The following is a 22,033-nucleotide window of genomic DNA, read 5'->3' on the forward strand; positions in this document are numbered from 1 at the left end:
TGTATTGAGGTCTAATTATATTTTATTTTATCTAAATCAGCAAGAATACACATTTTACTTACACAATTAGGCTGTTAGTGTCCTACTTTATATTTATTTATAATTATCGTACCAATTACTTCTGTTACTAGTGAATCATTTCGTTTTAATATTTGTGAGTTGAGTAATTTCGTATATGCAATATTAGTATCAGTATTATGACCATGTACGAGCAAATGCAGCACTATAGCAAGTGCTCATCTTTTCCCGTAGATAATGTCAAAGCGTTGTCACTACTTCAATCAAATAAATCAATGCGTCACACTGCCTTAGTGTACGTAGTGTACAAGGCGTGTGTGTAAGCACAGATGGACGCTCTGTTCTCACTTCCATTGTATATTACAACAAACAGACAATAGTTCCAAATCGAAGCGTTTTCCGAGATCGATAATTTTATCTCTATATTTTTTTTAAATCTGTGCTGCTACGGTAAATTTGTTGAAAGAAAAAGTTAAAATTATTGTCTTCACCAGGGATTGCACTTCAAATTCTACAGCCATACACGTCATTTATTGGAACTTCGAAGAATTCGAAATTCAGATAAGGATAATTTTGTATTGAAACTACACCAACATAAATTACTCGTCTCATTCACAAAGACTCCTAACGAATTCAACTTATTAAAAGTAAAAGAAAAAGAGTGATTAAAAAAAAATCGAAAGAAATTTCTTAATCAAACTTTTCTTTAACTCGAAACGTGAATTTATTTTTCTCAGAATCCGAGTAAATTAACTTGGTTTTGGTTTTATTAAGTGGACGGACGAGAAATAAATGTATTTTCATAAATTTTTAAGTTATACCGACGAATTAAGCACCAAACCTATTCACATGTAAGTCTTAACACATGTGTGTCTTAATTTGATATTTTCAATATTTATCACTATTAACTTCGAGAAAATATAAAAGAAAATATAAAATATGAAACTCACTTGTAATAAATTAAATTTTATGTACCTATTGCAATAAATTAAATTGTTGGTATCGAATTTATAAACTGAATTCTCCTGTAATTAAGTTATGTAATTGTATTTTTAATTATTTCGCCTACAAGTACTATGATGCAAGTCGTCTGTGTTAAAGTTATTAATATAATACTAAATTAAGGAAAGCAAACATTAAGAAAACATTTATTACAAAATATATAATTCTATAAAAATAGGGTCTCTGTGCAAGCCCGTTTGCGTAGGTACTATCATCTATCTGCCGTTAAATAGCAATACTTAGTATTTTTGTTGCGGTTTGATGAGTGAGTGAGCCAATATAACTACAGACACTAGGGATGGAACACGATGGGCTCATTGGTGATATCTATTAGTTAATATGTTTTAGAGTGCCACTGTCTATGAGTGATGGGGTCCACTTACTATATAGACATAATTTCGTTACTATATATTTACGAAAGGACACGATTTAAAAGTAAAAAAATATTTTGCACTGATATCCTGTTTGCAGTAATTAGCCAGTTTGACGAACATAAGCTTCATCGAGACCATATAGTTATGTTGTTGAAACAATGGAACATAGCCTTAGCCAATACATTATAGAATTATAATAAGTGGGTAGCAGTTGTTATAATTGTCGAAGCAGTCGCTTAGTTTGATTTCTAGACTTTTCTAAATTTACATAATAGAAAAATCAAAATGAGAGTCATATGTATAAATTCATTTAGTACGTGACACTATTTTATTGTATATGCTGTTAAGTAAATAGAATTTAAAATTAAAAAGATATAATTTTACATTGGTCAAATGTTGATCACGTGACAATATATTAAATATTACCGTGTTACTTCGTGTAAGAAAAGTTTAAGGATAATGAAATAGTCTACTCGCCGTAATTAAATAACGTTTTAATAATATACCATTTTTAAGTTTCGTTGTATTTACGTTCCGTAAAGCTTTTAGGAACGAGCTAGTTATTCGTGACTCAAAAGTAATTGGTCGTTGTAGTTAAATATTAAGAATCGGGCATAAGATATTTTTATATGTTTTGATGTTTTCTATAAACGTTAATTCGTCAATCAGACTTGGTAGCTTGAAGCCCGCAGACGACTATTTTGCTTTATAGTAATAACGTAATCACAATACGAAATATTCTATTTTAATCTCATTAATTATAATTAATTAATCTGAAAATTATTAAACGCTTCTCAATCTTATTATATAGTGCGAATAGTCTGATACCGTGATACGTTAATAAGCTTATTAAAATGTTATTATTTATTATATTAAATTAAAATTTAGAGCAATATTAAAAATATATTTAATCACCTTAAGATTTTGTCAATAACATCAAGATTATTTTTATTTAATTATGAAGTTGGCAACACAAGTGAATGTTGCAACGCAAAATTAATGTTCGTTCATTGACCGCTTTGATTACCTTAAGCTATGATGCTATCAATCAATCTACATCGGTTATTCTATAATAAAAATTGACCGATATGATTGAATTTTATCGCATAAAATAAAAAATAAATAAGTTTAAAAAGTAAAACTCGACTATGGGACAATCGCGCTATGGTAAATGACTAACCAAGAAAATATTCTTATCTAAGATTTTGACCTACAAGCTATTCAATATTTATGAATCTAATAAGTTAATACACAGCCATAGTGATTTTTAGAGGATAACCATGTTTGTACGTCACCATGTACCTTAAGGATGGCTTGCTACTATAATATTGTACTCGTTGACTGCCTCGTTGGTCGATAAAAAATATTGTTAATTTTTTTGGAAGTTGGAAGTATGTACACTCCCGTGCCTCGGAAAACACGTTAAGCCATTGGTCCTGCGCCTGAACTCTTTCCGGTCGTGTGATAACCGTCCCATGGAATTGTATGTACCAGTGTTTGCGCACAGACTTGTAAACGATGTACAATATGTGCTGCGTAGTTGGCTGGTCTTTGGTTTGAGTTTGGCCACCGTGACCAAAACAACATTATCATTGTTGTACTATAAAATGTAGAACTGTGTAAATAACTTTTAGATCAAAGGGTAGAATCTCAATACAGGGTAACTCAGAATTACAAATATTAATAATTATAATTTAACAAAGAAAATTAGTTGCAATCACATTTATCAATTTCAGCTGATTCAGATCTATTACAACGAAAAAAAAAAAGGCTTGATCATCAGATATCGAAAGTTAGAAAAGGTTTAAGCTTTTCAATGCCCTCAATATAAGTACAAAGATGAAAGGTTTGACATAATACACGTGACTTAATTACACTGGCTATCCAAATGTCTGTATAAAGCCCTTTTCACAATCAATTTATCAATGATATTCTGTAATGTATAATGCCCATTACGGAGAGGCTAAAAGCTAATAAACAAATTTGATATTGAATTGCCGCGATATGATCAGTCGAGTTCTTGAATAATCTATAATATTAATTATACATTCGCGAAAAAAAAAACGTTTTGAATGTCATCGGAGCTATTATCGAAATTTCGGTAATAAAATTAAAGTGGATCAAGTGCTTAAGTGGAATAGTACTATAAATAAATATATATTAATCAAAACATGTTTGTATTGAATATTAACAGCAGAGCTATTAGGAAATCGCATTGACTGTTATGTTGATCTAAGTTTTGTTTATCTTTACACCTTTCATTGGAATCGAGAGTAATCAGTTTGATTTTCATGAATTTTAATGTTAGTGGATATAAAAATAATTCTTGTAAACATCTTTTTATCGTACAATTATTACCCTGTAGAGCTATTAATATTCCCTATTCGATATTTAATGGAATGCGTGGCTTACGGCAACAAAATTATAGTTTCACTGTTGTTTCGAAACTCATTACCATTTGAGTTTTAATATTATAATTACTTGTATATTTTGTATGATATATAACTATGCGGATGAACAAATGGGCCACCTGATGGTAAGTGGTCGCCGCCCATGGACAGCTGGGAAATATAAAAAAAGGAGAATAGCACGCTGTATGAGATATTAACCATTCCTTATGTCGCCAAGGCATGGCTGGCTCATTCAACCCTTCAAATTTTCCTTTCCACCAAGTAGTAAAACTTTTATTAATAAAACAATAAGGACCTCAAAACAAGGCATATTCGTAACTATATAATTAATGTATTTATTACAGAAGAAATGAGTTAAGCCACATGTTTCCTGATGTTTGGCATATAACACAAACACTCGGCAAAATTTATTTAGAAAATGTAAATGGTATTCGTAACAATGTTTGTGGGAAAAAAAATACAACAGTGTACACCCAAAACTATAATATAATCTGAATTTAGATGACCTAATAATTAAAATATTAGTGAAAGGGGTGACTTATCATATTGCGTGATATTAAATGGACGTAAGTGAAAATTTTGAGAATACGAGAAAGCTTATAATTTAAATTGCTTTGAACCGTTCTCATATCAAACTTCTGTAACCAAAGTTCGTCTTTGAGACATTTGCTAAAGTGCTATTAAAATAACCTTTTACGCTATTTTCATGGTAATTATGTGAGTTTTTTTTGTAATAAATATCGAAGTCGGGTATCAACATTACGATGTATTCGTGCACTAGTACACACGTTTTATAAAGTATATAAGCATAAAATAGGTACAATATGAGGAAGTAAGCTGATAATGTAGGGAAGCAGGAACAGAATTCTCAACAATTTAGAATCCAAAGAAATCAGTGCAGGAATTTGACGGAATATTTCGATAGTAGTTCTACAGAGACACAGTGATGATACTTTGTTTTATTTATTACAATACTCATAAATGTTATAGATTATTAGCACTAAATAATTCATCGTAATTAAATTCAATACAATTTTTCCTTAAAACACATTTTTATTAGACAATATTTGAACCTTGAATCTAAAAATATGAAGAATTATCGCAACTAATTTTAAAATTCTTTCCACGAGCAAGCGCATTTATTAATAAGTTACAATGTTTTAATAAACGTTCCGTGCAATTAATTTTAACTTCAATGTTATAACATTTTCAAACGCGCTCGGTATCGGAGGAATGTTCTAAAAAATAATTCGTGATTTTTCAATTGATATAAGTTTGACGCCAATAAATTCTTATCATTTTTTTACATAATAACATAATACATAAATAGACAGGTCGTTTTATACATGACTAGTTGAGCCTGCAGTTTAACCCGCGTGGAATGTATACAGACTATAGAACACGAACCGTCATCCATATTTTACCTCATCGAGGCGTGAATTTAAAAAAAGCCTATTTTCTTTCCCGAGACTCAACCTATCTGCATACCCAATAATAAATTTCATCTTAATCGCTTCAGAGTTTTAAGCGGAAAGAGGTAACAGACATAGTTACGTTCGCATTAATAATATTAGTATAGTTTATATGGATGGCAAAATAACGTGCAATAGAAATTTTGTGATTTTATGATTCAAAAATTATATTTTATATATTTCATTAGTAAAAATCGACATATGATTGGTTAGCAGTATAAACTTACAATACTTATTTTCATGAGCTTCATATAATTAATTTGCGAAAGGATAACTTGAAAACATATGTACAAAATTTAGTATCGATATCCCGCCACAAGTGATAAAAATATACCAATTCTTTTATTATAGTTTTGTAACACGCATCAGCTGAACTAAATATTTTAATTTTAATATGAGAAGTTATAAAGTTCATTACTTCTAAGGCATAAGGGTTAGAATTGAATAAATAAAGTAGCATATATACCTGTATTCATCTAGACAGTACTTTACCCCTTTTGTATTTCCGTATTGCTCAAGCACTATAATAACTTTCCGGGCATAATTTAAATTATTATACGTTGGCGTAAGAAACATATCTCTATAATAAGGGCTATTAAAATGTATAATATGAACGGCTTAGTTATTTAAATAGGTTTTTTTAGTGAAATAGACAGGTTAGAAATTTTAATTATATCCTACATCTCCAGCGCCACCAACCTTGGTAAGTTATTATATCCCTTGTGCCTGTAGTTACACTGACTTACTCCCTTCTCAAAAATACAAAGTATTGCTGTTTGGCGGTAGAATATATTATGCTTGGGTGATACCTACTGTTGCACAAAGCTCTATTACCAAGTAGTGTAAATATTATTTTTCATATTATGCAATAAGAAGTTTGTTAGTTTGTTGTTAATAGTGGAAATGATCTTCAGTTCGATTGCTAATAATTTTTAAAAAAGTTGTATCGTTATAATATATTATAATTAAGCTTCGCTTACGAGGGTTGGTTTTAGTCGAACAACTGCTGCTTGACAATGATTGGAACCGTCTGAACAGTTTGTCAACCTATTTGAAGCTCCTAAAATCGATTCAATAAGAGATTGCTATCTTTTAATTGCTACTGATTGTAATTATATTGATTGACTTTAATTTTAATTCCTTTTATATATTTTTTATATTCAACGATAATCTTACTTAAATCGAACCGGGTAAACCAGTGTACTGCTCACTTATTATCCTAGTTTTATTTTATCGAACATAATTATTTAAATGTATTTGACTTAACTAAAACATATTAATAAAATTTGTAATATTCCTAAAATATGTGATTGTGTTATATAAATATCGTAAAGTTTAGCTTCAAATAATTAGCGTTATAACTAAATAGAACATAATAATCATCATGTATAATTTGACCAAAATTAAATTCGTTAATTATGAAATATATTTTTTTATATACGAATAGTTGTTATTTCATTTTACTTTTACTAACAACTACAAAATTAAACGCTAATCGTACCGTTGCTAAGTCAATAGCGACGAAGTCAAAAATTTCGTCACTAGTATTTATCATCATGACGTTTAAGTATACCGCAGGTTTCGCAAGGTGGGCATGGTCGTGCGTAGAAACATACGCGTTTATCTGGATCTAGATCAGACTTTTGTGGCGAAAGTTCAATAAACCCACATTGTGAAACGCGAACTAACTGTGAAATTGATCGGGATAGCGTATCGAAAGTGCATTACAAAAGAACCAAGTACTTAAGCCATTAGGCATTGCGATATATTATGCATTATCTAGATTTTATAAATATAGGTATGCCTTGAATGTTACTTTGGATAAAACTTATGTAAGATTTCTTGCGCATTGCATTGCGGCTGTTCCTTTATCAAAAGGGCGAAGTTGAAACAATTTATATGAAAGTAGATTGTCTTGACCAATCCGTAAAAGTTAAACTTTTATTTGAAAGCCTCAATATAGTTTAATTCCTCAATTTATTAGTTTGACATTCACCGGTTTTCTCCTTATTCCAAATGCTATTATCGTGATGCTTAAAGCTTACTCGGAGAAATTGAGACAGCAAAATAAATTTGTTAAATATTAAAATAATATACAGGACGATTTTTTATGACGTTGTATATTCAGTTATGGCCTTTTAAATTAGATAATAACAATATATAATCATGTTCTAATCGAATTCGTTTATCCACACACGCTAATTTACGAACATTCTCTACAATAACAAAAATTTACAAACATGGGCTCAATTTTATATGTAAATAATACGAAAACGTGACTGGTTTCATTCACAACCTCTATGCTATAAAGATGATTCAATCGCATCAGTGATGTAATATTATGCAGTTGTTCAAAGATGCGCGGGCGCAGACGCGCTGTCTTTAGTGGCTCAATGGTCATTGGCATTAGTATAGAGGTTCAAGGTTAAAGCTCATCTTCATTTTGTTAACGGTTTTACTATGATTAATAAAAATGTATTTTATGGATGTGGTATTCTTACTAATAATATAAATATAAAAGTGTTATTGTTCCTCTTTCTTAGGCAATTATGAAAGCAACGGACTCGCCGGATTTTTGTCATAAAGATATTTCATGAGCTTGTTTATCACATAGGCATGATTTTCAAGATTAATAACTAGCACCAGATACTCTTTGGTAATTTTTCAAAATTATAACTCATCATTTTGGTTTTTCATTAATATTTAACAGCTTCCAGAGGGTTACGAGGGCATCAAGCAACACTACACCTCTTAAATTAAATATATCAGCTTAAATTTAGTCGTTGCCTCTCCGTTTCTCTATCAGGTTATTTACATAATTGCTGAAAAGGTCCAGCGATGTCAATACGCTCTGACGTGAACCACATTCTAACCTATATTCGTTTGGAAGTATGTCACCCCATTTCACATTGCTAATTTATCTATCGTGCCATTATAATGCCAGTCGGTAATTTATATTTATTGCTTTTTGACTATAGTAAATTGTAATTTAGTGTATCAAATTCTTAGGTAAGTAAAACCAGGTTTAATTTATAAAAGCATCATTACAGTAAATACCGAATGATATCCTATATTTATAAAATTTATATTTAATTCTTATCAATTCAATCACATCAAATTTCATAAAGTAATTAGCTTTCCTGTTGGTTATGAAAAAGATTTGTCTTTAAAAGTGTAAGAAGTCTTTACAGTACCTAGTACCAAAGTATTTTCTTATAAATATTTTTACATATTATATCGTATCCTTCTGAACGATTTTAGCCGGATCGGCCAATGTTTACGAAGACTTGACAACTGCCCAGAAGAAAATATATAAAATATGAGTGCAAACACAGGTACTGGCAATTGAAAGTTCGACACAATCGAATTTTCGGAGCATGTTAACGCAAAGCTAGATATCAATGTCCTGTAACTTCTCCTTCATCGATCATGCTGGCGAAGACACGCCTGTGAGATCCCGTCCCAGAATGTGTCGGTAACTTCAAAGACAGGTCCGGATTAATTGCGGATTGAAAAACTGGTACCTTTTATTCTATTGAACTTCCTAACGTTTTTTTATGTTGTTGAACAATTATAAATAAAATGTAACTAACGTAATCGTCAAGAAGATCCTTGATATCATTTATTATTTTCATACAATTTGCCGCATCAATTTCAAAACAATATATTCATAGATGCATGTTGTACGTTGAGTTTAATATTCATTATTTATTTCCACGATTGTGTCTATCACGATACTTACAGTTCAAGGTGAATTTTACTCATGATTTTAATTTGATTTGAATATATTAAGCGGTCACTGACGTGGGTTGCGTTTTTTTTACTTTCGCAAAGAATGAACAAGAGCGAATAGACAGATAATATTTAAACAAAGTTATTTGAACCTCTTTATCAATAACACTGAATACATTTTTTTATTTTTAATCGTTGTATTAGACGTACACATTTATTCCAACGCGTACGTGGAAGATGCATTTATTTCACTTATTTCGTATTTGAAAATATTTTAATGTTATTGTTTTTTTTTTTTATTTTTCGTTTTAATCTTTTAGTATCAATTATTTTTTAAGTTAATATGAGACTTTAGACTTTAACCTATTTACTTACACGTATATAAATATCAGTGTACACATAATAACATGAGCTTATAAATAACATGACATAGCTTAATTCATCATCATTCATCTTAATGTAAATCTATCGGACTGTCAAGTATATGAAAAGCTTAAAGTGTACCTACATTTACCGTGCGCAGATCGTTACGCAATTACCACAAAAGCGAACGCTTTGAAATAGTTGCGTGTGCATTGAATGATTACCAAAAACGCGTTTCTTTCTCGTTCAATATATTCATTGAACACGTTTGTAAACCATCTTTGTAAAACAAGCGTATAAGATATTGTGTTGCCCTTGTAAGAATCGTTTCACACACGATGAATATATTTATCTGAAGATAAAAAAAAACAAAAAACGGTTGCAATATAATTCACAGGAACATTACTCACATTGAAGTATAAAATGTATACTTAATATATTTTATATTGAGCGCATTTGATGGAGGAAAACACAAGTGACAAAGTACTCATTCGAATTATTTTAGCTGCCAGCTGTAGCATTGTGTCAAGTTATATTTTTTGTGGTATTACAAAACTCAACACACCATCGCGAATAAGTGTGCACTCTTTATCAGAGATCCAAGTGTTTCGATCCAATATTTGCGCCACTTGTTCGCTTCAACAGTTTCGCTGTATTTTATTGAATTGACATCTCAAGTTATCATAATTTTAATTTTGTTTTTTAATTTGAGATGAAAGTTATGAATTCTAAATAGAACAGGATCCAGTGAATCTCCTTGCTGTACGCCTACATTCATAGTTATTATATAATTACCTAATTTTAATCACAGTTTATATAAGTCTTCTAACGGAAGACTGTGAAAACTAGGAAAATTACTTTTTAAGCCTTATTGCCTTTTAAACTGCCTTCCATTGACAAAATGAGGACAAGCTAAGACGTCCGTCCGGTATAAATAAGTTGTGAATGTTTTAATTATTAATACATATATAACTTACATAATTATAATCCTTGTAAAGAACTCATAGTAAAACGAACATAGTCATGTTTAGTGTGTCACGCTTAGGTAATATCCTTTTTACTCTCGTATAAATATTAATATTTTTTCCTTGTTTCCTTTTAAGTAATGCATGTATAAATAAAACTTAGGCATATTGATATTTAATTTATTATAAAACAAGTATTTTATCAGTATTTAATCAGTTGTAGAACCTTTTTTTAGATATACGTTATAATCAATGAGAATGTATTGAATTCGAATGATAAAATTAGCGAAAAAAATTACTCGCAAAATGACTATAATTATGGCTATTCTAAAGCGAAAAACCAGCCAAGTGCGCGACGGATTTATTCACTCAAGATTCCGTACCACTCCTACGTATGTATTCTTTATTGTTACTTATATTTATTATATCGGATATAAGTACATGTACGTAGTAAAAAAAAAAACAATGATTATGGGTATAAATCTGGCTTTTTTATCGCTGGAAAATACTTATATTCATATCGACAGACATATTGACGGATGAGTAATCCGTTGGACACGGAACCCCAAATAAAACGACCACAATTTAGCATGAAGTAATGATAGAGAATTCAGATTACAATTAACTTTGAATACGTTGTAAAATATATAATTAATTTGAAAATTCTGTGCCAAGGTGACTCAAGTATAATCACGTTGTCTTTACAATAAAAGACGAATATATTTTATAAAAGTAATTGCTACAATATAGCATTTGTTTTAATATTTTTTATTGTGTCAAGAGTTTAGTTACATGCTTTGCTTGGTGGTAAGGCTTTGTACAACCGTGTCTGGTTGTACAAAGCCTTACATTTATTTTACGTCGACAATGTTTATGGGCGGTGGTGATCACTTATCATTAGGTGGCCTATATTCCTGCCCTACCTATGTCACATTTTTTTTTACTGTATAATTGTTTCAAGAACTTAAGTTACATAAAGAAAATGTTGTCACTATATACAAAACCTTTCAATTTTCCATCAACAGACAGACGCTTACATTTAGCGGAAAATACAACAAACAAATTAGGCTACTATTATACCTACATGCAAAAGTAACTCTATCTGTCTATATGTTACGAGATTCTGACTAAACAACTCAGGCAATTATAATGAAATTGACAGAGCTAGCCTGGGAGCTGGATAAGTATTAAAGACATTTACTGGAAAAAAATATTTTATCTCGAATAGAGCTGAAAAGTGGAACATATAAGTTACCTATATGAATATTGGAACCAATTTCGTTGTTTTTTTTATGTCATAGGTGGCAAACGAGCAGGAGGCTCACCCGATGGCAAGTGACTACCACCGCCCATGGTCATCTGCAACACCGGGGGGCTTGCAGGTGTGTCTCCGGCCTTTAAGGATGTTAAACCAAACAATGATTTCTTAATAAATAGATGACGACGATCGATTACAATCAGAAAACTTATAAACAATTTGGTTCGTTATATCTATCATCACGCTGTACCAAGGGTACGTTTATCTATGTTCATCTTGTTCCATAGACATGATCATAATAAATTATATCTATAATGACAATAGCCGGTGTTAATCCGTAGGCACCATGTTGCAACGCTTTCGTGCTTAAGGCCGCGCTGAAATGTTAACTGGTCAAGTTTGCTTGATGGATCATTACCAACTTGTGTAATACACAGATTATAGTATTCAACGTTAAGTACCTAGATTTCCTCTTAATTGGAGCTCTGAGAACGGATTTTATAACGATTTGCAATTTCATTCTCTCGATAACGTAGTGCCGACCCTGTTCGTAATAAATTGTCCGAACACCGGAAACGAACAAAGAAATATATTCATTGCGTAATGAAAAATTCCTATTAAAACATCGATTTATTAATAATTTCAAATATATATTAAATTTATCTATATTTTGTTTGAGATTTACATATTTCAATGAGTTAAATTAATTTAAAGATTACTTATAAAAGTACATTATATTATAAATAAACTTCTCGAATCTAAATAATTAATATATCAAAGAAATTAACGGACTATAACATTTAAAATACTAATAAAATATTATTTTATTTTATAATTTTATTTTATATTTATAAAATTGCACTAATTATTTTTTAAATAGATTATTCTTTTGTTTAATAGAAAATCGGATAAGTTCGCCTTTCTATCTGATTACCGGCTTTATCCCGAACGGGTCAGTAAATCGGTGTCTTATTGAGGTAATGGGTGGAGCAAGAGACAGTTCGTTACAGCAAATATTTAAGAGCCCAGTTTCTAAATGTCACAAACCAACAGCGAAGTTATTATGAAATCATGGATATAGATTGTATATATATCTTTATGTAATTGAGATGTTGATATTTAAAATTTATTTCAAGAACATGTTAGCTATTTATAGATAAAGAACATTAATTTAAATATTATGAATACTTAAATAATTTATGGACGTTGAGTTGCTTTTTCAGATTTTTTATGCGATATCGTCGCTGATCCTGATCCGATTATTAAATATATCTCAGTGACATATTTTGTATTGTTCTACCCCTAATGGTGGAAAAAGGGTGGAAAATTCTCCTCGCAAATTTTGTTAGATATACACACTTGATAGCGTGGCTGAATTTGTTCGTTCTATTTTGTAATCTCGAAATAATTTATTTTTATTAAATTTGACATGGTGGTTTTAAAAACAACCTACGATAACATGACAAATAGATTGAGAAATTACATAATATGTAAGCACCGAATAAAAAAAAAATGAAGTAGAAAAGTAATTAAGAAACTGCTCCATTTTTATTAAGTTATTCAGTCAGTTAGAAACAAATACATTAGAGATTACCAATGATATATGATACACAACTAATGGTGAGATATTCAAATGACCTTTAATCAACGGATTTGGCTCAATGCCAATACTTAAATGTCAAAAGTTGGCGAGGCAGGTTTTTACGGTTTCCGTTTCCGTTAACAGAATCCTTGTTTTGATAGTAACAGGTAGGGCGCCATAAAATATTATATTTACCCATTTTATTTAGGTCGCCGATTCCTATAAGTTTTATGCCCTTTATTTATTGTTATACGAAATCCATGGCTATTCGTAGCATGTTGAATTGGTTGTTTTTCTATCGGGAAAGCAACCGTGAAACCTGAATCGTGCGCTGTGTAAATATGTTACAAAAGATATACTGAGAGAGCTGAAATAAATAATAGTATATGAAGAGGAATATATTTAATGGAATCGTGAATTATACTGACTAAATAAAGGTTGGTGTAAATGAATTGCAAGTATTTATGTGTGTGTTAAAACAAAATGGCTTTGAATCTTCATATAAGAAATTAATATTTTTACAGACATTTTTAAATTAAATTATTAACTGATATTATGTGATACATAACTATTACTAAAAAAATACATCCGCCGTAAATATTAATATAAGTACATACATAATTTATATAATATAATGTAAAGGCTCATTTTAAACTCTGTTGGGAATAACAATTTATTTCTCTACTTAAATGTAGAAAATATCTACTGAAATGTTGCCCAAGAAGATATTATCTAAAACTAAAAACGGAAATAGAAAAACCGATGAAATTCAATTTTAATACCAACCGTGTAATTATATTTATATTAAATTCGCAAGAATAAATAGTTTAATAATACAAGAAAAATATCATCATGTATAATAATATAATTGTCATCCAACAATGTAGACCCAAAAGGTAGCCAGTTTAAAAAAAAAAGCCATTTCAAATTCATTCCACATTCGTAAAAACTCCTTCGTACATTATAAAAAAGTTTAATGATTGAATAACTATATAGTAAAACAAATGAAATAGAACACAAACTCTCTTAATACATGATGTAAATACGAAAACAAATATCTATAAACCTCACTAATTAGCTATGGTTAGTACAAATATTTATCATGACGGAATTTCAAACCGCGTCTCTATACCAGAACGTAGTCTCGTCACCGCACCGATATCAAAATGTATACAACATTGTATATATGTTTTATGTTTGTACAAATGACTAAATATTTATATGTCCATGTTTTAAACTGTGTCTAAGCAAGTTATGATATTTTGACCATAAGGCTTAAGGCATTGTAGGTCACACGTGTTGTTAATATGCAACTGCATTGCCACTGGATATACCACGGACACCCACTCACTTACAGCGATTATATGCATAGTTTATACGAAAACTTTCCACGATATGTATCTATAAATAGTTTTATTGATTATAATGAATCTTGTTAATATCGCTTGATATTTTGTTTAATTTTAATAAGCGAACTATTTTTAACAGAATTTTCTTCCGGCGCCTGGAAGTTGGAAGTATGTTTACTCCTTTGCCTCGGAAAGCACATAAAGCTATTTATCCTGCGCCTGAACTCTTTCCGGTCCTGTGGGGTTTACCGTCCCATTGGATTTTGACAATAAGAGACAAGAGAGTGCACTTTTATTTGCGCACATAATTATAAACGACAATATGTCCGCGTCCGTTTGATCAAAAGTATATGATAGGTCGCCGTAACCGAAATCGGTCAGGGCGACATCATGACTTAAAGTAATTTGTGTGGTATATGATTATACATATTTATATAATATTTTTACATATTCGCATATTATATTATATACTCATATAGGAGGGAGTGGTAACAGTAAACTAAAAGGCTTTAAATTAATTTTATTATTGTTATTATTCAAGGTAAGAAAAAAATTTGAAGAATTAAATTTATTTCAATCTTAAAACAAATGCTTATGTATAGTAAGTTAACATAAAATAATTTATTTCAGTAACAGTTACGTTATAAAAAAAATAACAAAATAAGTTAAGTAAATCAAAATCCTTAAAGAGCAAGAACATCATGCGTGTACCTTTTTAAACGTAAGCGTGGTCGGGCCACTTGGACACGCTATACCCGAAATCTTATACTTGTTCGTAGGAGTGTTGAGGAGTGTTGAGGTAAGGAGACGTATCTCAGACATGACTTTACCCGTCAAAACTGTCTACTGATATATCGATAGGATAGGATATATCGATTATTACATAGAGTATTTATACTATTACCCGAAACAAATAAAAAGCGTATTTACATTGTAATTTATTAGTTTGAAAATGTCACCTTTGAAAGGCGGATGTCTAACTAATTCTCATTAATTCCCTTTTATTCTACCAAGTATAGCGTTCCTTCAATATTTCAATATCTGGCTCCACAACATTTTATACACAAAGGTACATCCCCTTATTATAGAATTATTTTAGATTCTATGAGTAAAAAAATAAGAATCACAATAATTATTAACTACTTATTTTACTAATTGCTATTTCTAAAATAACATTATAGAAACATTTAAATGATACAAACCTTATTAGTTATTTGCTTTTGCAACTTAAACAGTAGCAAAATTCATAAAGTACACCAAATAAAACATAACATTAGTTAATTAAATTATTAGATACACAATGTTTGTACAATTAGGTAAATAGCAAGTTTGTTAAGCGAATTAATACAACCGCCTAATGAAATAGCTTTAAATAAATTTTTGACATTCTGAATATTTAATTAAATATTATAGTAAAGCAGTCCTGTACTAGCATCTGTATTTGTGTATTGTAAACTTATATCGATATTGCCAAAGTAATTTGCAGAAGGCAAGAAAAAACATCAACATTCGTGTTATGAGTGCTTATTAAAATGAAATAAATCAATATTTTCAAAAGTTTTAAAAATAAATCAACATTTTTTTTATATTATCTTGAATAGCACAAAGATTTTGTTAATAATAATAATCTTTAGGATACACTTTTGTGCTGGAAGGTAACATTCGATTCACTTCAACGCCTTTATTAAAATCCAAATCTGATCCACTTTCCATATTAGTAAATCTATAATCACCAACTGTCGTTTGTAGGTGGCGGTGGAGGTCTGGAAAATGAATTACTTAATATTACACTTCTTCTATGTAATATACGATAATTATATAATATATAGGACATATTTGTCTCGTTGATCTTGTGGTTAGATAAAACGACTACAGATCTTGAGGTCCAAAGTACAAACCTCGGATCGGTTAGAAGCGCATTGGGATTTCCTGCAAGAAAATTCTCAGTAGTATCCAGAAGATTTGGAAGTTGACTGAGTCGTTACTCCATTAATGTTTTTCGAAGCATATTTATCTTTTACACAGACTCAAAAGTAAATTTAAAAAAAATGTTTTAAAGTTACATATTTAATATGTAAGATGAAACTTTATAACTATAATAGATTTATATATATTTATGAGATAATACAAACAAAATTAAAAATGGCAACACAAAAGTGTGTGAAGATATAATTATTTATATTGAAATATATATATTTTTTAAGCAATCAATCAATGTAGTTGCAATTATGTTGAAAAAAAGTTAATTATTCAAGGCATAATCTTATTGAATAACCCAACGGTTTACCACATGAAACATATACGACATATTTCCTGACAAATGTGAACTTATTATATAGTTTACCAAAAACTAATATAGCACTGAGTCTACTGCGTATCACAGATCATTAACAACCTACTGAATGGGTGGTGTATGATCTGTGGAAAGCACATCCTTAACTATCTTATTCACCGTATGAATTTTGATAAAATATCCCTGATAATATTTCGGCGATAAACAATTATAATGCTGTTAAAGTAGATGAATTATAACCAGGAATCGCAAATATCATTTAAACAAGATTTAAACAGTCTTTTTTTACTTTGCCTTTGCACACATTAGTATTAATTGATTTATAAGACATATATATAAGACATTAAATTATATGTATATTATGATATATAAGACATTAAATTTAATTGCAATCAATACCATACTTTGAGAATAAAGGTAACTATTGACTTTATTGCCGTTCTTCTCGGTTGAATCTACATTCCAAACGGGTTATGACTTTCCATTCGATTTAATCCTATAACGTGACGATTAAAACGCTTATACAATCGTACTTGAATAAAGTACATAAAATGAATCATAAAATTTTAAACATGTCTTTAAAATTTACTTTGTGGTAGGGCTTTTGAAAGCCCGCCTGGATACCACCGAGTTATCATAAATTCTACCGCCGACCAATAATATTGAGTAATTGTTTCGTTCCTGTTTGAAGTTCTAGTGAGTCAGTGTAACAAGCACAAGGGACATATTAAACATGTCTCAAGGTTGGTGGCGCATTGCGAAGTCATAAAAAAAATCAAATTTTTAGTTTTTTATGTATATTATGTACGAGTATATATATATATGTATATTTCATGAAATAAAAGTATCGAAAAACGACTATGTAACCGTCGTAGTTGTCATATTGTCAAAACTAATAGGAAGTTATTTCAAAGTCAGTTTGGGTATTACTTATTTATTATTGAAAATTATTATAAATCAATAAAATTTCATGTTTACTAGAAGTTTACTTAAATATTGAATCGTGGAAGGTAGGTTAATATTTGACTAACCCTGGGGTGGTCCAATTGGCGTCGTCACATGGTGCAGTTGCAGGTGTTCCAGGCTCCTGTCTGTTTGAATTTAATAAGTCGTATCAAAAACAAAATAATAAAGCCGTACATAAGTATTAACGTAATCAATTTAATTCCTTTCAGAACAGTATCTCTGTTCTCGGTGAATAGAAAATCTCAACCGCAGATTACAGGACACCGTATAAGCATCACTGAGCTTTCACGTGCTTTTAGTGATGATAATTACATCCCATGCTTTGCGTTGGATAAAATCCTACGGCATATTTATGTATCAATTTGTTTTGAAGCAGAATGCCAGAGTAATCTCCAAACCACTTTTTCTTTAAAATAAGAAGGGAACTTAACCCAGCTGTGGATCATTTACAGGTAGTTACTTTTACATTCCTTAGCATCATATGAAATGTTTGAAGTGTAATATGTTATTTCAAAAGTAGGTTTTTGTACAAGAGATAAAAAATGTATAACAAACTGATAAAACTGAAATAGGTATTTCAGTTTAATTAGTTTGTTATTTTTGTGGCTAAAATAGCTTAGCAATATCTTCTCTATGCTCATTATTTCATACGTCATTCGTGTAGGCGTTGTTTGATATGATACATTCAGAGGGAGATGTACAAATATATCAGCTATAGACTCTAGGAAATAGTCGCCTATATTAAAGCTATTGCATAACTAAAATATAATATTATTATTAAATATATTTTTATAATATAATATATAATAAATTAAATTATTATAACAATTTATTATTTAATTATTAATATGTTGTTAAGCTGACGCGGATATAATTTTTAATAAAAACATATCAAATACCACACATACCCTAAACTTGCCAGCGACAATGTCTCCAGTGTGTTCAGCTTCTTGCTGTACGCTCTCCATAGTTTCACGCATAATGGAGTGAAAACTGTGCACCAGACCAACCCTAGAATAAATCCACAGAGCCACCAGCCGTTCTGAAACAATGAACCATAAAAATATTTCTTTTTTATATTATTATTTAAAATTACTAAAATACTGAAGCTTGGTCTTAAATCTTTACGCATATTAAAAGTGAAAAAATAGATACTTATAATTGAACTGAGCATATATTTTGTTGTTTTGCATTAAATTGTCTTTAAGACAACAATCCGTTTCATTCCGTGATAGGATAATATTTTCTTGATAAGCGCCCTTTTCATGTTCTTTTTTAATAAATTACAACCTTGCGAAGCCGGGGCGGGTCGCAATTATTAGATAAACAAAAATGCTTATTATATTTGAAAACTATTCCTCCAAACAGCGCAGCATGGAAAATTTATTAAAAAAATATAACGTCTTAGTTTCAGTTAACTTAATATTATCGATGATTATTAATGTTCATAAAGGTCTTTGAAAATTAAAACTAGGAATGTTACTAAAGATTAATATTGTATTTCTTTGTCTTCTAATGTTTCATAAAAGTACAATTAATAATCTGATAGCAATTATTTACATGTTGGCTATATGTATTCTCTATTTTATTTTAAATTATACTTGGTGGCTGGGCTTTGTGCAAGCCCGTCTGGATAGGTACCACCCACTCATCAGATATTCTACCGCCAAATAACAGTACTCTGTATTGTTGTGTTCCGGTTAGAAGGGTGAGTGAGCCAGTGTAATCACAGGCACAAGTGACACAACATCTTAGTTCCCAAGGTTGGTGGCGCAAAGGTAATGTCTATGGGCGGTGGTGACCACTCACCATCAGGTGGCCCATATGCTCGTCCGCCAACCAATGCCATAAAAAAAAACATTATATTACAGTTACGCTGATTTCATTATTATGAATGCCAACAATGGTTTTATAGGTAGACCATAATTGTAAAGCAAGGTTTTTTAAACAAAACAAGTTTTGTAATACGTGAATGAATGAGAGACGATTGATACGCTATAACAAAGATACCAAATCATCCATTTCGAATTGCGTTAAATAATTATTACGTTTACATTTGACACATATGTTATGAAATATTAATATTATTTAACTAGCTACAGGCGATTCAAATGATTAGACCGAAAAAAAAATACTTTGAATATTTCCATAGAAATAAATACGTTGTGAAGGCTTTTGGTGTATAATAAGAATTATTTATTAATTTGTATTTTGTAAGACTTGAATAATTGTCACATAATATTAACTTAAGCTATTCATTACAATTGATAATATGTTAAAAATAAGGATACAAAATTTAATTCAATTAATCATTGGTAAGCAAATGCCACACAGTCATTATTGTAAACTGTGCTCTTTAAATATAAAAAATACATAACATTCAAAAAATCTTTATTTATTTTTGCTACTTTATTAGAACTGATAGATCTAAAATATATTTAAAAAAATCATATCTAACCAAAATAATATTTCAAAAGTAAACCTACTATGACAAAAAAACGTACAATTGTCAGTACGATGTCACAGATAAATCATAACTCAGCGATAGGGCTTTGGGCTAGCCCGGGTGCATACCCCACTCGTCGCATATTCTACTGCCAAACAGAAAAAGGTGTGTGAGCCAGTGGAACTACAGATATAAGGGACACCTCAGTTCCCTAGGCTAGTGGCACTGGTTATATAAGAAAAGGTTGCAATTTCTGCACTGAATTACCAAATATATATTTTTTTATATTTACATCGTTAGTGATTTCCTTTCTGTTAGTATCATATCATAAGTATTTATTTATTCTGATTATTTAAACTATGCAGTCAGATCTTCATTTCAAAGACTAATCGGATCTTTTGTAATTCTTTTAATTTAATCTAACTAGCCTCATCGAATCATAATATATTTCATCCCGTACCGCTGCTTTGTTCTAACTCATTTGGGTAAATACTGTTTTAATAGTTACAATAGGATTCTAGATTCTAATTTAAAAGAATTGTCAAGGGATGTTATTATATTTAGTGGGTCCGTAGATTACATGCAAATGAACCGATCATTTTTTTTATGACAGAGGTAGGCAGTCACCACCGCCCATTCATGCACCAGCAACCGTGAGCACTGAGATGTTATGACACTTGGGTCGGCAGTTATACTATGTTTCTCACCCTGTAAACCGGAACACGAAAATACTATGTACTGATGTTCTGGGGGTAGAATATCTGATGAGTGTGTGGTACCTACCCAGATGGGCTTGCACAAAACCCTACACCATACAATTCGTTGGCTTGCTTTTTGAATATTGCAAACTTTAAGCAAATAAATTAAAAAGTAAATAGCCACATCAAAATCACCTTACCAAAGCTGAAACGTATTTGGTGCATAATAAAGTCCTGATGGCCGCAAACACGGCAAACAAAGGGCCACAGCGCGCCGCGCGCTCATTTACAGCGTCGATGGCATGCGTGCGCCAGCCAGCTGTGTGCGCTATTAGTCGTGACACGAAGATGGACAGCTTCTGTAATATACATTTGAAATATTATTATTCTCTGTAAAATAAATGGGCCAAACGTGAAGATGGAAGGTCGAAGTACAATAAAAGGTGGCCTAGAAAAACATGGAAACCAGATGTCAAACTCGACGAACAAATAATATAAAAAAATATCAGACGTTTAATGGAGACGCTTAGCACAAGTCGATGTGACTTGGCGCACGAGAGAGAATATACATATTATAGTTTTATAACGAAGATTCGCTGTATAAATTCAGCATATGCTTATAGATAATTCTCAAGTTGAAAAGAAAGCAGTGGATCCTGGCGCGTGCCAAGAAAACGAAACCTTTGTATGAAAGATTTGTTAATCTCAGAAATGTCTCGCAATAAATCCGTTCAGCGTTCAATCCTTTACTATGGAATTATCAAGACCATTCATTTATATGTAAAAAAATAGGCAAAAAAGTTTACCTAAATATATTTTAATGTTTTTCCGTCAATAAAAACTATAATTTAGACCAGAGGTAACGTCCAGCTATGTGTATTAACATATTGCGGATGGTAAGGTCACGGATAGTTTTACCTTACTTACCACTACCCCTAGAATTGGTAATGTAAGAAATATAAGTATTCCTGATATCACCACCACCACGCGCCACCAATAGATATGTGATGTCCCTTGTGTCTGTAGTGACTCTTACTTACCGTCCCTTCACACCGGAACACAACAATACTAATCAATTATTGTTATTTGGTTGTAGTGTATATG

The 22,033-nt window shown here is 30.6% G+C and overlaps 1 protein-coding gene across 4 annotated transcripts in view; it reads right to left on the reverse strand.

Moving 5' to 3' along the window:
- Positions 1 to 16,110: 16,110 nt before the first annotated feature.
- Positions 16,111 to 22,033, reverse strand: part of Prom (prominin) — a 28,498-nt gene continuing 22,575 nt past the window's right edge. The window contains exons 15-18 of one of the 4 annotated variants that reach the window (XM_026642868.2): positions 21,130 to 21,288; positions 18,694 to 18,827; positions 17,851 to 17,906; positions 16,111 to 16,289 (exon numbers count right to left, since the gene is read on the reverse strand). In XM_026642868.2, the coding sequence (XP_026498653.2) occupies positions 16,141 to 16,289; positions 17,851 to 17,906; positions 18,694 to 18,827; positions 21,130 to 21,288 (498 nt within the window). In that variant the 3' untranslated portion in view covers positions 16,111 to 16,140. Of the gene's footprint in view, positions 16,290 to 17,850; positions 17,911 to 18,693; positions 18,828 to 21,124; positions 21,289 to 22,033 lie in introns of those variants that run through there. The other 3 variants (XM_026642869.2, XR_010309273.1, XR_003369235.2) reach the window with 3 other exon arrangements.

This window comes from Vanessa tameamea, chromosome 11 (genome assembly GCF_037043105.1).
Source record: "Vanessa tameamea isolate UH-Manoa-2023 chromosome 11, ilVanTame1 primary haplotype, whole genome shotgun sequence".
NCBI classification, from domain to species: domain Eukaryota; kingdom Metazoa; phylum Arthropoda; class Insecta; order Lepidoptera; family Nymphalidae; genus Vanessa; species Vanessa tameamea.